This window comes from Mastomys coucha, unplaced genomic scaffold (assembly GCF_008632895.1).
Source record: "Mastomys coucha isolate ucsf_1 unplaced genomic scaffold, UCSF_Mcou_1 pScaffold6, whole genome shotgun sequence".
Lineage (NCBI taxonomy): Eukaryota > Metazoa > Chordata > Mammalia > Rodentia > Muridae > Mastomys > Mastomys coucha.
Window position 1 is genome coordinate 44,323,211 of NW_022196912.1, and position 17,380 is coordinate 44,340,590.

The 17,380-nt window shown below is 46.2% G+C and overlaps 1 protein-coding gene across 1 annotated transcript in view; it reads right to left on the reverse strand.

Annotated features, from left to right (window-relative positions):
- Positions 1-14,262: 14,262 nt before the first annotated feature.
- The window catches only part of Rps7 (ribosomal protein S7), a 5,707-nt gene continuing 2,589 nt past the window's right edge, over positions 14,263-17,380 (reverse strand). Inside the window, exons 6-7 of the mRNA XM_031356156.1 lie at positions 14,813-14,963; positions 14,263-14,373 (exon numbers count right to left, since the gene is read on the reverse strand). Coding sequence (XP_031212016.1) covers positions 14,296-14,373; positions 14,813-14,963 — 229 coding nt within the window. The 3' untranslated portion in view covers positions 14,263-14,295. The remainder of the gene's footprint in view (positions 14,374-14,812; positions 14,964-17,380) is intronic.

A 17,380-nucleotide genomic window follows, 5' to 3' on the forward strand; every position in this document is an offset into this window, starting at 1 on the left:
TAGAGTATAATCAGAGATTCACACTAGATGGCTTGAAAGCAAAAAAGGAAGAGAGGAAATGAGAAAGGCCCACAGTAATGGCAAGAGAAAGAGAAAGAAGGATATATTAAAAACTGGGTCTGGCCAGGCAGTGGTGGCCCACGCCTTTAATCCCAGCACTTGGGAGGCAAAGGCAGGCGGATTTCTGAGTTCGAGGCCAGCTTGGTCTGCAGAGTGAGTTCCAGGACAGCCAGGGATACATAGAGAGACCCTGTCTTAAAAATACAAAAGAAAAAAGAAAAAAAGCAACTGGGTCTGGTTGCTAGGGGAGGAGGTTCCCCTTGGTGCATCAGAGTCACACAAAGGTATCAGCATCATCTATCCCAGAAGATCTCTGATTTTTTCCAGCACCTATCCCCTGGGTCAGTCAATCACTTAGCAATATTTCCAAATGCCAGCCTTCTGTCAGGCCTGGTTCCAGGTGCTGGGGTTGAGAAAAAGTTCCTTTCCAGTCAAAGGAGACAGACAGGGGCTGGAGAGATGGTTCAGTGTTTAAGAGTACCTCTGTACGTGCAGAGTATCCAGGGTCAGTTTTGAGGACCCCCATGCTGGTGCACAACCACCTGTAATCTCCCACTCGAGTGGGACCCAATACCCTCTTCCGGCTTCTGTAGGCACTGTGCATACGCACATGGAGGTGTACACATACATGAAAACAAATAAATCTTTTTAAAAAGAGGCAAAAGGATAGACAGATAAACCAGAGGCAGCAAAGAAGAGCAGTCTTCCCCCTGGGAAAAGAGGCAGGGCAAGATGACCTGGGTATGCATGTGCTGCTATCCAGAGACAGAGTCGGGGATGGGGGTGGGAGGATGGGGAGGTGGGAGAGGTGTTCTGGTGAAGTATCAAGAGGTGCAGCCTCTGCATGAATGGAGCTTGGGGAGAAGTTCCCTGGCCTTGTGAGCACAAAGGAGAAAAAGCCCTCATGAAATAGAGCGAAGACTCAGAACTGGTGTTACTGTGAAACCTTTGGGTTCCCTCAAAATAACATAGAAGCTTTTGATCAGGGCACAGCTTTATAAGAGGGCCACTTGGCAGTAGCAAGGGGTTGTGGGAACACCATGGCAGAGGCAGAGAAGAAAGGCATAGTTGAGGTGTGTTGTGGAGGCAAGGTTTTCACTGGACGCCATGGGAAATGCTAGGGAGTGGCCAGCTATAGCCCTGGAGAACAGTGCTGGGGCTACCAAGAAGACAAAGCATGGGGAAGGGGTCAATGCTAGATTCGTCTGTCCAGTCAAAGAAGCCTATGGCATTCCCATGACTAACAAGCTACAAAACTTGGGTGAGCAGAGCAATGGCTTAGCTTGTCCAACTCAAAGATCAAGATGCTCTGCATCCCTCCTTGACTCCAGCCATCTAGTCATCAGAGGCAAGGGACAAACATACACAGCCAGTGAAATCACAGAGAACAAATCAAGGCAGTGAGAGCACAGACCAAGTCCCAGGAGCCTTTATAATCTTCAGAGCCCCCTACCTGGCTGTGCTGACATCCACTTTAGTAACACCAAGCCCCTGCTACATTTGCTCCCAAGAATGGGTTCTCCCCAAATCTGTGGAGTCAAGATCTCCACAGACATACTGCCACTATTGTGTCAGACAAGGAAAGCTGCATCTGGTAATGAATCAACTGTCCCTGCAGTGTGAGTGACACCATCTGAAACTCTTTTTGGCTCTGAAAGGAGTCCCATGGGAGGCAATAAAAGAAAAGTTTCAGTGACAGTAGATAGTGACTGCCCACTTAAGCAAGGTGGGGTGTAAAAGGGGGGCAGTTAGCATTGAAGGGTATATCATAAGCAGAGGTGAAGATTAAGAATAGGGGTGCAGGATTGAAGGGTATAGTATTTAGGGTATAAACCAAGAGGATTGCACTCACTGACCTTGATATCTTGGGACCCTGCTGAAAGTCCAGAGGTATATAATGGAAAGCCATCTCCACCCTTCAAGGACTCAGGGGAGGAAGACCTTGTACAGTTCAAACCACAAAGACAATACCCTGAACCTGTAGAGCATGGATTCTGTTGATTTCAACACTGGTCTGGCCTTAGGAGGCTGGGGTTTGAGGCCCAGCTCCCACTCTCCAACCTCCCTCACTCTGACTCTGAGCTGCTGGTGATTGACAAGGTCGTTGGCCCTTGGCATACATACCCATACTTGTAGGGTGGTAGCAAAGAAGGAAAGCTCTGGCAGTCAGAGGTTAATTAATGAGATGCTGTGAGGAGCCAACCAACAGAAAACCTGACTACATGCAGAAGGGCTTAAGGGGAAATGGTAGCCTGGAAAAGCACCATGCTCCTACTGAACTTCTGCTTTTATTAAGATGAAAAACAAAGCAAGGCAGACTACAAAATCAGGATTGGGAGCAGAGGATGGCACACATGGCTAGGCTTGTGGGGTGGGGTGGAAATACACACACACATACACATATACACACACATATACATACACATACACATGCACACACACAAGCGAGAGATGGGGGAGAGACAGAGAGAGAGAGGAGACAGACAGAGAGAGAAAGAGAAGGAGGAGGAAGAGGAGAAGGAGGAGGAGGAGGAGAAGGAGGAGGAGGAGGAGGAGGAGGAGGAGGAGGAGGAGAAGGAGGAGGAGGAGGAGAAGGAGGAAAATCACCACCGACAGGAACCAGCACTCTCCAGAGAGGCCTGGGTACCCACAGCTCAGCTCCAGCAGGAATGTGCATGCTGGAGCATTGTTTAGACTTCCTTCTAGCTTCTCATTTTTAAGAGTTACCTACACACAGCTACATGCATAAATGCATGAAAAATATAATGCTAAGCTTACAGGGGACTCAGCAGACCCAGGGGTTGTCACACATGGATTACTGTTCTCCTGTTGTCCTGAAATTTCCAGCAATTGAAGAAGCAGGGGAGTGCAAAGCCTGTGAGGAAGCATGCTTCCCCACAGCGCTCTTAACTCGACAGCACTCAGCTGTTACCTAAGCCGCTTCCTTTTCTGTAGAGCTACAAAGGTAATAATAAACCACGTATAGGGGTACACAGCCATCAGCCCAGCACTTGGGAAGCAGAATATGAGTTCATGAGTTCAAGGCCAGCCTGGGCTCCAGTAGTGAGTTCCAGGCCCAGCACCTGGCCAGGGATTCATAGTCTGATCCAATATCATCAAGCAAAAAAGAGGGGCTTAGGGGTGCTAGAGAGATGGCTCATTGGTTAAGAACATGCACTGCTCTTACAGAGCACCCGAGTTTGTTTCACAGCTGCCTGTAACCCCAGCTCCAGGAGAGCTGATGTCTCTGACCTCCACTGGCACCTGCACACACATGCACATACATACAGACAGACAGAGACATACATACATAGTTTTTAAACCATTCAAAAGGCTGGGCATGGTGGCCCCTATCAAGCACATGAGAGGCAGAGAGGATTCCTGTGAGTTTGAGGCCAGCCAAGGTTACAAAAGGAGACCCCATGAAAACAAACGAACAAACAATCAAAGCAATGCTAACCCTTACTGCACCCTCTGTTGGTTAGATTAAAAACTGTTCAGATGTTTGTTCATCTCAGGACTCCCAGGATGGTGCAGGAATGTATTCCATAGAAACAAAGGCTCCTCCAGAGACAGCAGGCATGCAGCAAGACAGTCATCACTTTCTCTCCACACCAAGTCCTACATGGTGTGGCTTTACAAAAGATCAGGCCACAGCGGACAAGCAGAGAGAGCAGAGATGCAGAACACTCCCCAGCTGTCTCCTCTCTCACTGACTCTCCTGCCTGTGTGTCCTTACCATCAGTTCTCTCTAAGCTAGCGGATGTGATGGGGCCCTGCCCTCCAAATCTCTCAGATTCTGCCCAAGACCTGGCCCAGAACGGGGCAGGTGGGCACAAGTCGGGAGAGGCACCATGGCCACCAGGAAATACTGGCTTGTGTTCTGGTCAGTTGCCTCTCAGGAAAGGAATTTGGTTTTATAAACGGAGACTATGCAGCAAGCACAAAATCTTTTTAAAAACAACATCCTTATCTCTGAGCCCGGGCCCAAAGACTGGGGCCCCACTTCCATCAAAGAGACAGCTTTCTGGGGAGAGATTAAATGTGGAATTCACAAAAGAAACATAAGAATGAACTGGCAGCAGGCCAGGGGGAAACACAGTAGCCAAACACACATCTTGACATGTCCATTAAACACCTACAGTGAAGCCCTGGAGCTCACAGACTGAACTCTCTGCTTCAAACAGCACTGTCATTTGGAGGCCTCCCCTGTCCCAAAGTGACACTCCCACCCCCGCCACGATGTTACAGGGCAGATCTTATCAACACTATGGTAAGGAGAGATCTACCTGTTCTCCTTTGTCTCTGGAACAGATGTCTCAAAATTGGAGATAAAAACAAATGTGAAGGTTTAGAGCTCTGCTCTCTCAGGCAGGATCTCTCATCAAATTGAGCCCCATTATGCCATGTAATGGCCTACAAATTTGACCATTTTAATATGGAGCTGCTAGCTGGGGCCACTTGGACATAGCAGCTAGTCCCGAAGCCTGGTGTCAGGGCACAATAAGCCACTGCCCTTTGGAGTTATTCCCCTTCCCAGTATTGGGAGGCCATGTTCACTATTAGACGGCTCCCCTGAGGGAAATGTCCCTCCCTCCCAATCACTCTCCACCCCACCTGAAACCCACAGCTGAGTATGCCTTGGTGATGTAGGTCCCTGAACAGGACTTTCTTAGCTGTCAACCCATAAATGGTGCCCACTGGCAGCCTGGAGTATGTCACTCCCCTAGGTTGGAGTTAGAAATGGTCTATGCAAACTCCGTCTCTTAGTAACCTAAGTAGCTATAATTCCATCATTTATCAACAGATTGATTAGAATCTGCCTCTGCTGGCTTCTCAAAGATTCCACCTTTAACTCTGAGTTAAATGAACTCTGGGAACCTAGTATCTGACTTACTGATCAACTCCAGGGTACTCATATCTGAGACTGAGTCCCACCTTGCCAAATTCCACAGCCCAGGTCTACCCTTCAGCCCTGTTTGGAAATTTGCCCTCCTGTCTGCCCTCGACACCTGTTCAGTCCTGGCCTACTGTCCTGGGGCAGTATCTCTTACCTGGATGCACACTAGGCGAAGGAGCTGTCCTGACAGTCACCGGCTGGCAGAGACACTGCTCCAAGGAGCCTCATGGCTGTTATTTACAGAGACCAGCTGCAGTCCAACTCAGAGAGAAACCCTGCCTGGGATGTCAGACAGCCCAGCGAATCTGCTGGAAGCTGCAGCCTTATCTGCAAGAGCTTCCTGCCTGAAACCATCAGCTGTCCTGCAGGGCCTGTGGAGTGTGGGAACTCAGCCCCAGCTGCCAGGCTGGGGTGCCTGGCCCAGCCAACCCAACCCCAAACATTCTCTGTCATTTTTGGTTTTCTTTCCTGTTTTCCTTTCTTTTCTTTTTTCTTTTCTTTTCTTTTCTTTCTTTTTTCTTTCTTTCCTTCTTTCTTTCTTTCTTTCTTTCTTTCTTTCTTTCTTTCTTTCTTTCTTTTTTTTTTTTTTTGAATAAGTCCATGTGCTGAACATGGTGGTGCATACCCCGTAATCTCTGACCTCTGAAGACTAAAGCAGAAGGATTGCTGTGAGTTAAAGGTCAGCTTGGACTATGTAGCAAGTTCAAGACCAGCCAGGAATACATAGGGAGACTGTGTCTCAAAAAAAAAAAAAAAAAAGGGAGAGAGTAATGGAGGGAGACAGAAGACACTTGACATGAATCTCTGCACACATATGCACATGCTTACACACACACACTACAAGTCATTACCACACAGCCACCTGGAGAGATCAACAAGAGTTCTGCACTGTAGCAAAAGAGTCCAAAGGTTACCCACTGTGCAGTTCCATCTATACAATACTCTTGAGAGCCTGTTCGGAGGTTGAGCAGGGGAGCACAACCACTCTAACACCCTCAAGGGAACAACGTCCTCCTCCATCAGGGGAGGTCTACTGCTGGCATGTAGCTTCAGGACAAATCCACGGATCCATGAGGGAAGAAGCCAAATCAAGCCAAACCAACTTCACGATCAAGGGAGTGTGTGATGTTGCAGCCATGTTGCCCTCACATCCTATTCATATAAGAATCTTAAAGTGATAGAACTATAAAAATCAAGGACAGATCAGTGTTGGCTAGGACATTGTGTGTCTTAAGAGTGACATGGCTTGGCCTGCTTATGTTGGCATCTAGGTTGTGGTACTGTGCCAGACTTTTCACTGGGGAAATCGGGCTCAAGGGGACTCTCTGAACTGTTTTCTACAACCACATGTGACTCTATAATCTCCTCCAAATAAAGCTTAACTTTTATTATGTTTTGTTTCTCAGAGTCTCATGTAGCTGTCCTCAAAATCAATAGAAATGGCTTTGTTCGCCTCTCCAAAGTTCACAGAAGTACACAGAGCTAGCCAAGAGTTCCAAGAATCTTTCCTAAGACCTACCCAAGCATCGAGCGGTGGTACCGCATGCTTTCAATCCAGCAGTCAGGAGGCAAGGGTAGGCAGACCTCTAAGTTCCAGGCCACCCTGGTGGACAGAGTAAGTTCCAGGACAGCCAAGCCAAGGGTACACAGAGAAACCCTGTCCCAAAAACAAAACAAAAAAAAAAAAAACAAATCCAACTAAACAAACAAAAAAACAAAAACCCAAAAGTCTGCCCAAGCAAACTGTCAGACGCCCCCTTCTACCTCAAGGTGATGGAAGGCCCAGAAAGCCTAAACACTTTCTTCCCTCCAAGAAATATTTTTTGTTGGTTTGTTGATTTGGTTTTCAAGACAGAGTTACTCTTGTACAACCCTGACTGTCCCAAAATTTGCTTTGTAGACCAAGCTGGCTTCCACCTCTGCTTGCCTCTGCCTCCAAGCGTGGGGATTAAAGTCACGCGCCACCATACCCTGCTGTATTTTTTTTTTTTATTTTAAAGCGATATATTCCATAACCCAGGCTGGTCTCAAATTAAAGACTGCAGCCTCTTACTATTAGAATGACATGAGCCAGTGCTTCCGAATCTTCATACCAGGCAAATGCTATCAACTGATCTCTGTCTCCAGCCTCCCCTGAGGGGTTTTTAAAAGGTGCCAATGGTTTCAAAAATACTCTCCATTGAGAAAATAGTACAATTTAACTTGCCTGTGTTGAGGAGATTGTAAGTTAGGACTCTTGTATTACTAAGTGTACTCTGGTGTCACCAGGAAGCACTGTCCACTCCTCCACTGGAAGCAGACCATTGCTTTCCTCTGTCCTGACCCCATAGACCATCCCATTCCTGGCCTGGACAAGACTGGCCCAAGTCCAGTGACTGTTTACATCTCTCTGAGATAACCAGGGAGTTTGGATAGAGGAGTCACATGAAATTCACTCTGCTCTGGATGGGAAACTTACTGGGGGTCACATTGTACGTGCTGCTATATCTGTGGGACACTGTCCATGAGGGCATTAACCACGGCCACCTCCCCAAAGGCCCTCATCACTGAGTTCCTGGAGAGTGCACAGCACTTCCATCCCTTGTCCTAAGCCTAGTCACTTGGGGATACAGAGGAGCAGAAAGACCAGTGTGCGGGGATTGAAAATCCCTCTTCTTGCCAACTAGTTAAAAGGTCTTAACCATTTAAGATATCTATCCAGTGTTTAGATTCTGGATTACACCATTTATATGACAGTGGCACTGGAAAACGGACATCATCAGATGCCCAGAAGGCCTGCCCAGATGTTCTCTCAAGTAGCCTGCACTGGTGGTGCCTACAGAAGCCAGAAAAGGGTATCAGATCCCCTGGAACTGGACATACATCCCAGTGTGAACTGCCAAGTGGGTGCTGGAATCAAACTCAGTCCTCTGCAAGAGCATCAAGGGCTCTTAACCACTGAGACATCTCTCCAGCTCCAGGCCCTAGGTTTTCTGAACTGATGATTGGGCAGAGGGGTCCTGCTCATTTGTATTAAATTCTCAAGGTTAAGGCCGCTGGTCTAGAGACACTTTGGGAACCAGTGCCAGCCTCACCGTGGGTGTCGGGACATCACTGAAAGTCTACTGCAGTATCTCAGCAGCCCCACATGGGCTGTGACTGGCCTTGCTCCTCAACCTTCAAGAGCCCTCCACGCTAGCCTGTGCTTCAAGCTGCTTTCCAGACCTGGGGCAGAATCAATAGACTGACTGGGCAGAAGAGAGGACTCCTTGCTGGGTATAGTGACTGTCCTAGCAGAGCCATCACCCAACTAGTGACCACTAGGAATAAAGAATAAACATAGAAACATGATAGCACGTCATAGGCGTGACAAATCACACGATGGCTTCCTCATATAGTCAGAAAGACAGACTAAAAGGAGCACCGAAAGCAACTGTAAAATGGACGCTGTCAAACATGGACTATACATGGGAATTCTCAGTCTTCTCACTGTCCTTCCAAACCATCTCTGAGAAAGGTTTGAACATCTGGCGAGGTAAACAAAGAGCTTTCCCAGGGCAGTTAGAAAGTCAGCAATTACTTCCAAAAGGATTCTGAGTCACTGGTAGACTTATCTTTTTTTAAAAAATACTTAAAAATAAAATAAAGTAAAATAAAATAAAATGGACGAAAGACGGGCAATGGTGGCACACGCCTTTAATCCCAGCACTTGGGAGGCAGAGGCAGGCGGATTTCTGAGTTCAAGGCCAGCCTGGTCTACAGAGCGAGTTCCAGGACATAGATATATAGAGAGACCTTGTCTTGAAAATACAAAAAAGAAAAAATTAAATTAAATTAAAAAAAAGACTTAAGTAAATAAAAAATATCTAATAAAAAATATTTAAAAATTTTTCTTTGACAATTCTATTGTTTCAGGAACTCGGAACAAACACCTACCCTTTCCTTATGGCTTATTCCTTTTGGCTCCCAAAGTCCAACCTGTGGAGCCAATGAATTTATTAGGCTTACTGATATTAGAGCATGAAGTAGCCTGGGTTACAAAGCCATCGAAGCATCAGAAAGCCACACCACCATGGATGACAGCTTCCCATAGGGGCACAGATGAAGCTCTTGTCCATTAACCTTCGACTTTCTTTCTTTTGTTTGTTTGTAAGTTTGTTTTTCAAGACAGGGTTTCTCTGTATAGTCCTGGCTGTCCTGGAACTCACTCTGTAGACCAGGCTGGCCTCAAACTCAGAAATCCTGCCTGCCTCTGCCTCCCAAGTGCTGGGATTAAAGGCACCCACCACCTTCTGTAACACTGTAGCACATTTTCCAGCCTTTGATGTTGTATGCAATTTTTTGCACAATTATATATAGCTGGCTAGGTGGTGATATGTGACTGAGATCAGATGAGGGCCCAGGCGCCAGCCCCCAGCCCTTCTGTGAAGAAATATCCACAATCAATAGGCCCAGTCCTCAGTGTCTCTTGGTAGTTTGCTGCTCTGAAGAGGGTGGCAGCCATGCTTAAGAGGATAATTCTATACAAGTCGCATGTATTTGAATCACATTCATCACCCATGTCTCTCTCACTCTTCCCACTCCTGCCAATTCCCTTCTTCCCAACAAATGCCCCACAGCTTCTTAAAGTTTTGTTTTGTTTTGTTTTGTTGTTACAGATGTTTTACTTGCATGCATGTCTGTGCACCATGTGTAAGGAGTGCCTTAGGCCAGAGGAGGGTGTCAGATCCCCTTAAACTAGAATTACAGACAGCTGTGACCTGCCACATGGATGCTGGGAAGTGAACGCCTACCCTCTCTGCAAGAGCAGCCAGCCAGTGCTCTTAATCCACGAGCCATCTGTCTTAGTTTGGGTTACTATAGTTATGATGAAACACCATGACCAAAACCAAGTTGAGGAGGAATGAGTTTATTTGGCTTGTACTTCCACACCATAGTCCATCACTGAAGGAAGTTGGGACAGGAACTCATCAAGTAGGGCAGGAACTGATGCAGAGGCCATGGAAGGGTGCTGCTTACTAGCTTGCTCAGTCTTTTTTTTAGATAGAACCAGAATCATCAGCCCAGAGTTAGCACCACCCAGAATGGGCTAGGCCTTTCCCCCAACTAAGAAAATGCTTTACAGGTAGATCTTATGGAGGCATTTTCAAGTTCTTTTCAGATGACTGTCACTTTTGACAGGTTGACATAAAACCATCTCTCCAATCTTTCCTTTTTTGTTTGTTTGTTTGTTTTTTGTTTGTTTGTTTGTTTGTTTCGAGGCAGGATTTCTCTGTATGGCTCTGGCTGTCCTGGAACTCACTCTGTAGACCAGGCTGGCCTCAAACTCAGAAATCCACCTGCCTCTGCCTCCCAAGTGCTGGGATTAAAGGTGTGCACCACCATCGCCCAGCCAATCTTTCCATTTTTAAACATAACTTACTTATGGTTGCTTGCATGAGCGTGGGTGGCACTGTTTACTGGAGCACAGTTAACTTAGAAGTGGCTCCAAAACGTAAGACAACGAATGCTTCTCTGTACCCAGTAATCTCTTCATACCCAACCAACTGCTAATTGCCAGAAGCTCAAGGAGGGGTGGGGCCCAAGTTTTGATAATCAAAGTAACTGTGCTTCATATACTTTCAGTGCCCTGTACACTGTCAGGTAACTCCTGAGGTCCTCACTGGGCAGGGAAAAGCAAACAGCTCGAAGAGCTTCACCAGCACATGGTAATATCTTTCCTAAAGATCTTGAGTGTTTGCCTTCATGATGTGCCTTCCATGTGTATGATGGGTGGCTCCAGAGGCTTCCTGGAGCTTAAGACAGTTATGAGCCAGGCAGTAAATGTTAGGAATTGAACATGAGTCCTTTGCACGTTCCTCTAATGGAAAAACCTCCATTAGATTTGTTCACATAGAACTTCTGTAACTATTTGTGGTATTTCAATCCTTAGTTGTGGGGACAGTATGCTGGGAATCATTATAGATACTTATACTTTATATCAACATAACTGCCAGTAATAAAGTTAATCCCAGTGCTATGGACACATGCAGTCCATCCACATGGCCAGCCTTGCCTATAAAATCCTTGACCCACACAAAAGAGTTTAATAAATCAGGAAGATGACTCAGCAGTTTTGAGTATTACAAACTGACCCACAAGTGGACAAAAGATCAGCTCCCAGTTGTCCTGACTCCACACCAACACTGGGACAAGAATGCCATTTTGTTTTGGTTTTCAAGACAAGGTTTCTTGGGGGCTGGCGAGATGGCTCAGCGGGTAAGAGCACTGACTGCTCTTCTGAAGGTCTTGAGTTTGGATCCCAGCAACCACATGGTGGCTCACAACCACCGGTAATGAGATCTGACGCCCTCTTCTGGTGTGTCTGAAGACAGCTACAGTGAATTACACCAGAGCAAGCGGGGCTGGCAGAGGTCCTGAGTTCAATTCCCAGCAGCCACACACATGATGGCTCATGGCCATATCTGTACAGCTACAGAGTATTCATACACATAAAATTAATAAAATAAATATTAAAAAAAAAAAGACAAGGTTTCTTTGTATAACCCAGGCTGGCCTTGAACTCAGAGATCCACCTGCCTCTGGAATGCTGGGATTAAAGGCATGTACCAATACTGCCCAGCTTTTTTTAATAGATAAAAGTAGTAACACTGGACCTTTATTGACAAGATACTAGTTTTATTTGGTTGTGGTTGAGACAGAGTCTCATCATGACGCTGTTCTGGAAGTATGTAAATCAGGCTGGCACAAAGATCTGTCTGCCTCTGCCTAAATGCTGGGATTAAAAGATACTAGTCTTGTTAATATGGTTAGCTCTGAAAACTTGACAGCAATGTAATTAATGTCCAGCTGTTTAAAAAGCTAATAACTTTTTAATCTCAAATCACCTCAGCTAAAAGAGCATTCTTGCTTTTGGGATAGGGTCCACTTTGGAGCTGGCTGATCTCAACATGTACACCAGGGTGCCTCTGCCTCCAGAATGATGGGCTTAGTGTGCACCACCACACCATGCTGTTTTTGAGGGCTCAAACTTTTATCTCGGGGATGACCTTGAACTGGTGATCTTCCTGCCTTTACCTCACATTCTGGGACTGTAGACATAGCATACAGGAGACAAAATAAGCACGACAGTCACAGATCCAAGCCAGCAGACTACAGAGTAATACTGAGAATCAGAGCTGGGCATGGTGGCTCAGGCCTTGAATCCTAATAGCCACTGAGGCAAAGGCTGCCAAATATAGATTTCTCAGAGTTCCAGGCCACATGAAAAAGAGCAGAGGCACATCAGTGAGGTCAAGCAGCCTGAGCTCCATTTAGTGCTGGAGGAAACTGAGGGGAGTGAGGGTTGATGTGACCCTCCTACAGCTGAGGGCTGATTCTGTCAGACCCCGCCTTGCCACATATAGCCACACCTCTCTCCAACCTCCTGCTAAGAGCCACGCCTCTCTACAAGTTCCTATTAGCCAGAAGTCCTGCTTCCAGAGACTGAAGATGAAGCTGCTGATTGGGCCAAGTTGCTGACGGACTTGGGGGAGGGGTTTTATCTACCTGTTTGCTTGTAACAAGAGTTCAATAATGATAGCGGACTGAAAGCACACCATGTGTTGGTCTAATTTTTTCAAACCCCTTCCTGCATTTCCGGTACCCTTATTTATTTTTGGTTTTTCGAGACAGGGTTTCTCTGTATAGCCCTGGCTATTCTGGAACTCACTCTGTAGATCAGACTGGCCTCTAACTCAGAAATCCACCTGCCTCTGCCTCCCAAGTGCTGGGATTAAAGGCGTGTGCCACCACCACCCTGCTTCTGGCATCCTTAATTTTTTCAGGCCCTGAATCCCATTCCAGAAACCCCTGTGGCCACAGGCAGCTACAGGATGAAGCTGGGGGTTGGGGACCAAGGTACAAAACAAGACTTCTCATGGTTGGTAACTGTAACTCGAAGTCTCTGCTTGACTTTGCATCAACTGAGAACTTTCAAGAAAAAGTCACAATATTGAGATCTACACTCACATCCTCTTACTAAAAATTCCCACTTAATAACTCAAACATCCTCACAACTGTTTAAAACTGCCATATATACTGCCCAAGCCAACTCCCAGATAACCTTGTCACCTTCTAAAATATAAATGGGTCTGGAGGCGGGGAAGGGAGAGGCTTCCAGTCCCAAGATTAAGATGAGCTCCTGCTTACCTCAGTTTCTAGGTTAACAGCAACATTCATCAGGCATGTTCCACTTGGTAATTGTTCTAAGAATTACTGTTATGTGTATTTATGTTTTGTCTGCATGTATGTATGAGTAGTTATGTGCCTGGTGCTCAGAGGCCAGAAAATTAGTCAGATCCCTTGGAACTTGAGTCAAATGCAGTTGAAACCCCAAACCACTCAGCCATCTTGGCTTTTTTTGCTTGAGACCTTCTATGAACATCCGCTAGCTCCAAATTCACCATCATGCATGCAGAGAGGGTCTACTGCAGAAGCATGAGCAGGTGTGAAGCAGCTGTAAGCTGAGGAAGTGGCGCTTCACTGCAGAGAAGGCAACACCACAGCTGCAGCTCCTGCAGCAAGGAGGGCAGGCAGCAGGACAAGCCAGGGAAGAGTCTTATACAGATGCTTTGCACACCCACATACCCACCAAGATCAGTGAAGCATAGTCAAGTCACATCAGATGCCTGAAAACCTGTCAGCTTTTAGAAGGCCTGAAGGGGAGCTTGCTCCTCATAAAAGGTGCTGAGAAAATACAGCCCCCCTCTCATTCCTTTATCTAGCAATAATTAGGACCATAGCTTAAGGCTTGGGAATGGAGCACCCACTTTTCTACAAGGCATCCACTCCACCTGCAGCTTGTGATCTGATCTGTGTTGGGAGCTTCCTTACACAAGGCCTTGACCCTGTGGACTACTTGTTTCCATTTAATCTGGTGGGGATTTACTAATCCTAACTTGCTGAGCTCATGGGAAGCAAACCCAGGAGACCATCTTTAAGCCAGCCTGCACTACAGGGAGAGCCCATTCCAAAGACAAACACAGGACATAAAATGTGGACAGTTGTAACAAAGAAAAGGGAAGTTATAGGGCAGTGAAGTAGAATCCTGCAAGTTGAGTGCAATCCTCAACTTGTTTCACAGTACCACAGATGCAGGGCAGCATTGACATGCACATTCAAAGAGCTGAAACAGTCACCTGTTTGCTACACACACACCAATGTCTCCCCCCAATTTTGACATTCATCTTCCAGGCTTCTCTTGAAAACTTCAGCTCATTCAGGAAGCTACGGCTGTCGTGCACCCATGGCCCTGAGAATATGACAAAGATACTACAACCAAATACTATGAATGACACTTTATTCAGTCATTTTCTTTACAACTGAAACTCTGGGAATTCAAAATTAACATCCTTGCCTGTGAGCTTCTTGTATACACCAGAAAAAGTTTCAACCTGCAAAAGAAGATAGAATTCATCACTAACTTTTAAATATGCAATAGCTCTGAAAGCTAGCGTGTGGTTTTCTTCTTCAACAACCCTGTAATGTCTGACCCAGGCAGAAGCCTAATCCCAACACTGAGGTAGGACTTGTACAGCCTGCTCCTTCACACCACTCAAACCAAGCTACTTGGGAACCTAGGGAGCAACAGGTACCACCAAGACAGCTCCCTTATTCTACTATACCACTATCCATCCATGTTGTCACACTGTTTGTCCTCCCTGTGGATACCGCAGACCCAGCATGCTTCCCTATCTCCTAGTAAGTTAAAGTGTTCCATTTCCTAAAGCATCTCCAACATAAAACTGATACGGAACCAAACAGGGGGCATAGGGATGATGGAGACCATGGACCATAAACTGCTGAACCTTCCTATGAATGTTATGCCCTTACCTTGTGCTCCACGTTGTTCTGCTGTGCTTTGTCTAAATGAACTTTTATGAGCCGGCTGCCATCCAGTTTCACCCGGATCCTCTTACCCACAATTTCACTTGGGAAGACCAAGTCCTCAAGGATGGCGTCGTGCACAGCTGTCAGGGTGCGGCTGAAAAAAAATAACAAAAGTAAGCTACCTGGCAGAAGGCACCCTTGGAATAAAAAAGGAAAACAAGTCCAGATTCCTGAAATCAAATTAACATTAGAGCCACATGTGATGGCTTACATCTGTGACCAAAACACTTGCACAAGTGAGATAAGATTCTCTATGACTTCAAGGACAGCCAGGAGTCCTTGTCTCAAAACAGCGCATCTGGCTTCTAAACTGATAGCTAGTGGGTGTCCCAGAGACTAAGTGGGAGTGGCAAGCAAGCCATGACTGATTCCCAAAGCTATAATGCTTTAAGTGACACCCTGGCAATCCACATATACAAGCCATCTAGAGTATAGGAATCTAGGAGGGGGTTAGCTCATCCTTTTATACCTTACTATTCTAATCCTCAGTAAGTTCTGTTTAAATCCATACACAACTGGCCACATAAGTCGCCAAATTAAAACCTCTCAAGTGGGCTTTAGAAATGGCTCAGCCATTAAGAGCACTGAATGCTCTTCCTGAGGTCCTAAGTTCAATTCCCAGCAACCACATGGTAGCTCACAACCATCCTAAATGGGATCTGATGCCCTCTTCTGGTGTGTCTGAAGCAATGGTGTACTCATTTACATAAAATAAACATCTTTTTAAAAAAAATTTGAAAACACCCTAGCACTTGGGAGACAGAGGCAGGCGGATTTCTGAGTTCAAAGCCATCCTGGTCTACAGAGTGAGTTCTAGGATAGCCAGGGCTACACAGAGAAACCCTGTCTCAAAAAACCAAAAAAAAAAAAACAAAAAGAAAAAACCTCTGAACGCTCTTTCCCTGGCCTCAAAGAGGCCACTGACATCATGTATCAGGATCAAACAAAACCCCTCCAAAGACAGTGTTCTATCACAGCTCTGACACTGGCCCTGACCAATGGACTCTTGCTTCTCAGAGCATCCCAGCCTCCCCAAGGCCTGGCAAGCTCCATGATTCCCTGACTTATAATCACAGGTGGAAATACCCCAGCCACAGACATTTAACACACCTGATCTACCAAGTGCCCTAGCTTACCAAGAGATCACTATGGGTGCCTGTTGTTATATCTGATGACTGCATAGCACCTGAGAGCTGTAGCTGTTCATGACACAACTTTGGCCTGGAAAAAGCACTAAACTCAGAACCCAATTAGCATCTCCAGAATGCATGCCACTTTTGAAGTACTGAAAAGCCAACCTTCCCTAGTTAAGAACTACCTGTGATTCCAAACATTGGGGAGACTTAGGGTCAGGGTTAGTTTATTACAGCTTTCAGTCTGAATACCACATACCAAGTAGCAGACGCTCTGCTTCCCCCTATGTTCACAAGAAAGCACCATCTGGTAATCAGATGGCTTCTCACTACTCCTCACTTCAGAGCACATTCTCACCAACCACACTAGTAAGGTATACCAGCGTGGACACTTGTTCGCTTAAAACAGAAACTAACAGAATCAGTTATTCTAAGAGTTAACTCAAAACTCCAGCATAACAAAGCTGGAGTCTGGAGCCATTAGTATAGGACCACCACACCTACTAGAGATCTGAGGTCAAAAGTAGAAATCACTGAAGTCACTGGGAACACTGCAGCCATGGCAGGTAATCTCAGCTCCACTATGCACGAGCTACTTCACGTGCAATTAGGTCCAGGCTCCAAGAACCAAGTATCATGGCAAAAATCCCACCATTCCAGTAGTGTACCAGAGACTGTGGCTTCAGCTGTGACCATTACCCCTCTCCCTTCCTGTAGACACAGAATTTATCCACACTCCCAATCCCCAGCTACGTTCCAATGGCTTTCAAAACAAGACTGAATTAGGACAAATTTTTACCATTAACACACAGGGCATAGTGGTGTGCACCTGTAATCCCAGTACCTGACAACAGGACAAGAGTTTAAGGGCAATGTTGGCTACACAGCAAGTTCATGGCCCACCCAGTCTCAAAAGCACCACTTCACAATACATACTATGTCTCAAGAGTAGATGGCCTTTAGCAGTTATAAGGGAAAACCACATCTTTGGCACTGAGGGTTTGCAGGGACCTACAGTACAGTCAGATATAATTACAACATCAACAGAAGGCCCAAGTCCAATGACTGATGTGTGATGTGACCGTTAGCACTTTCAAACAGCAACGATATAGCCCTGTCATCCTAGCACCAGGAAACCCACCCATGCTGTCTGCCTGCTACACAACAAAACCACCCCACCACCTCAGCTACACACAACAAATTTTTATCCCTGGTTAAGAACTAAATACTTAGCCAGGTGGTGGCGGCAGCCTTTAATCTCAGCATTTAGGAGGTAGAGAGGCAGGCAGGCAGACAGATCTCGGAGTTCAAGGCCAGCCTAGTCTACATAACAAGTTCTAGGGCACATAGGCTACACACACAGAGAAACCCTGTCCTT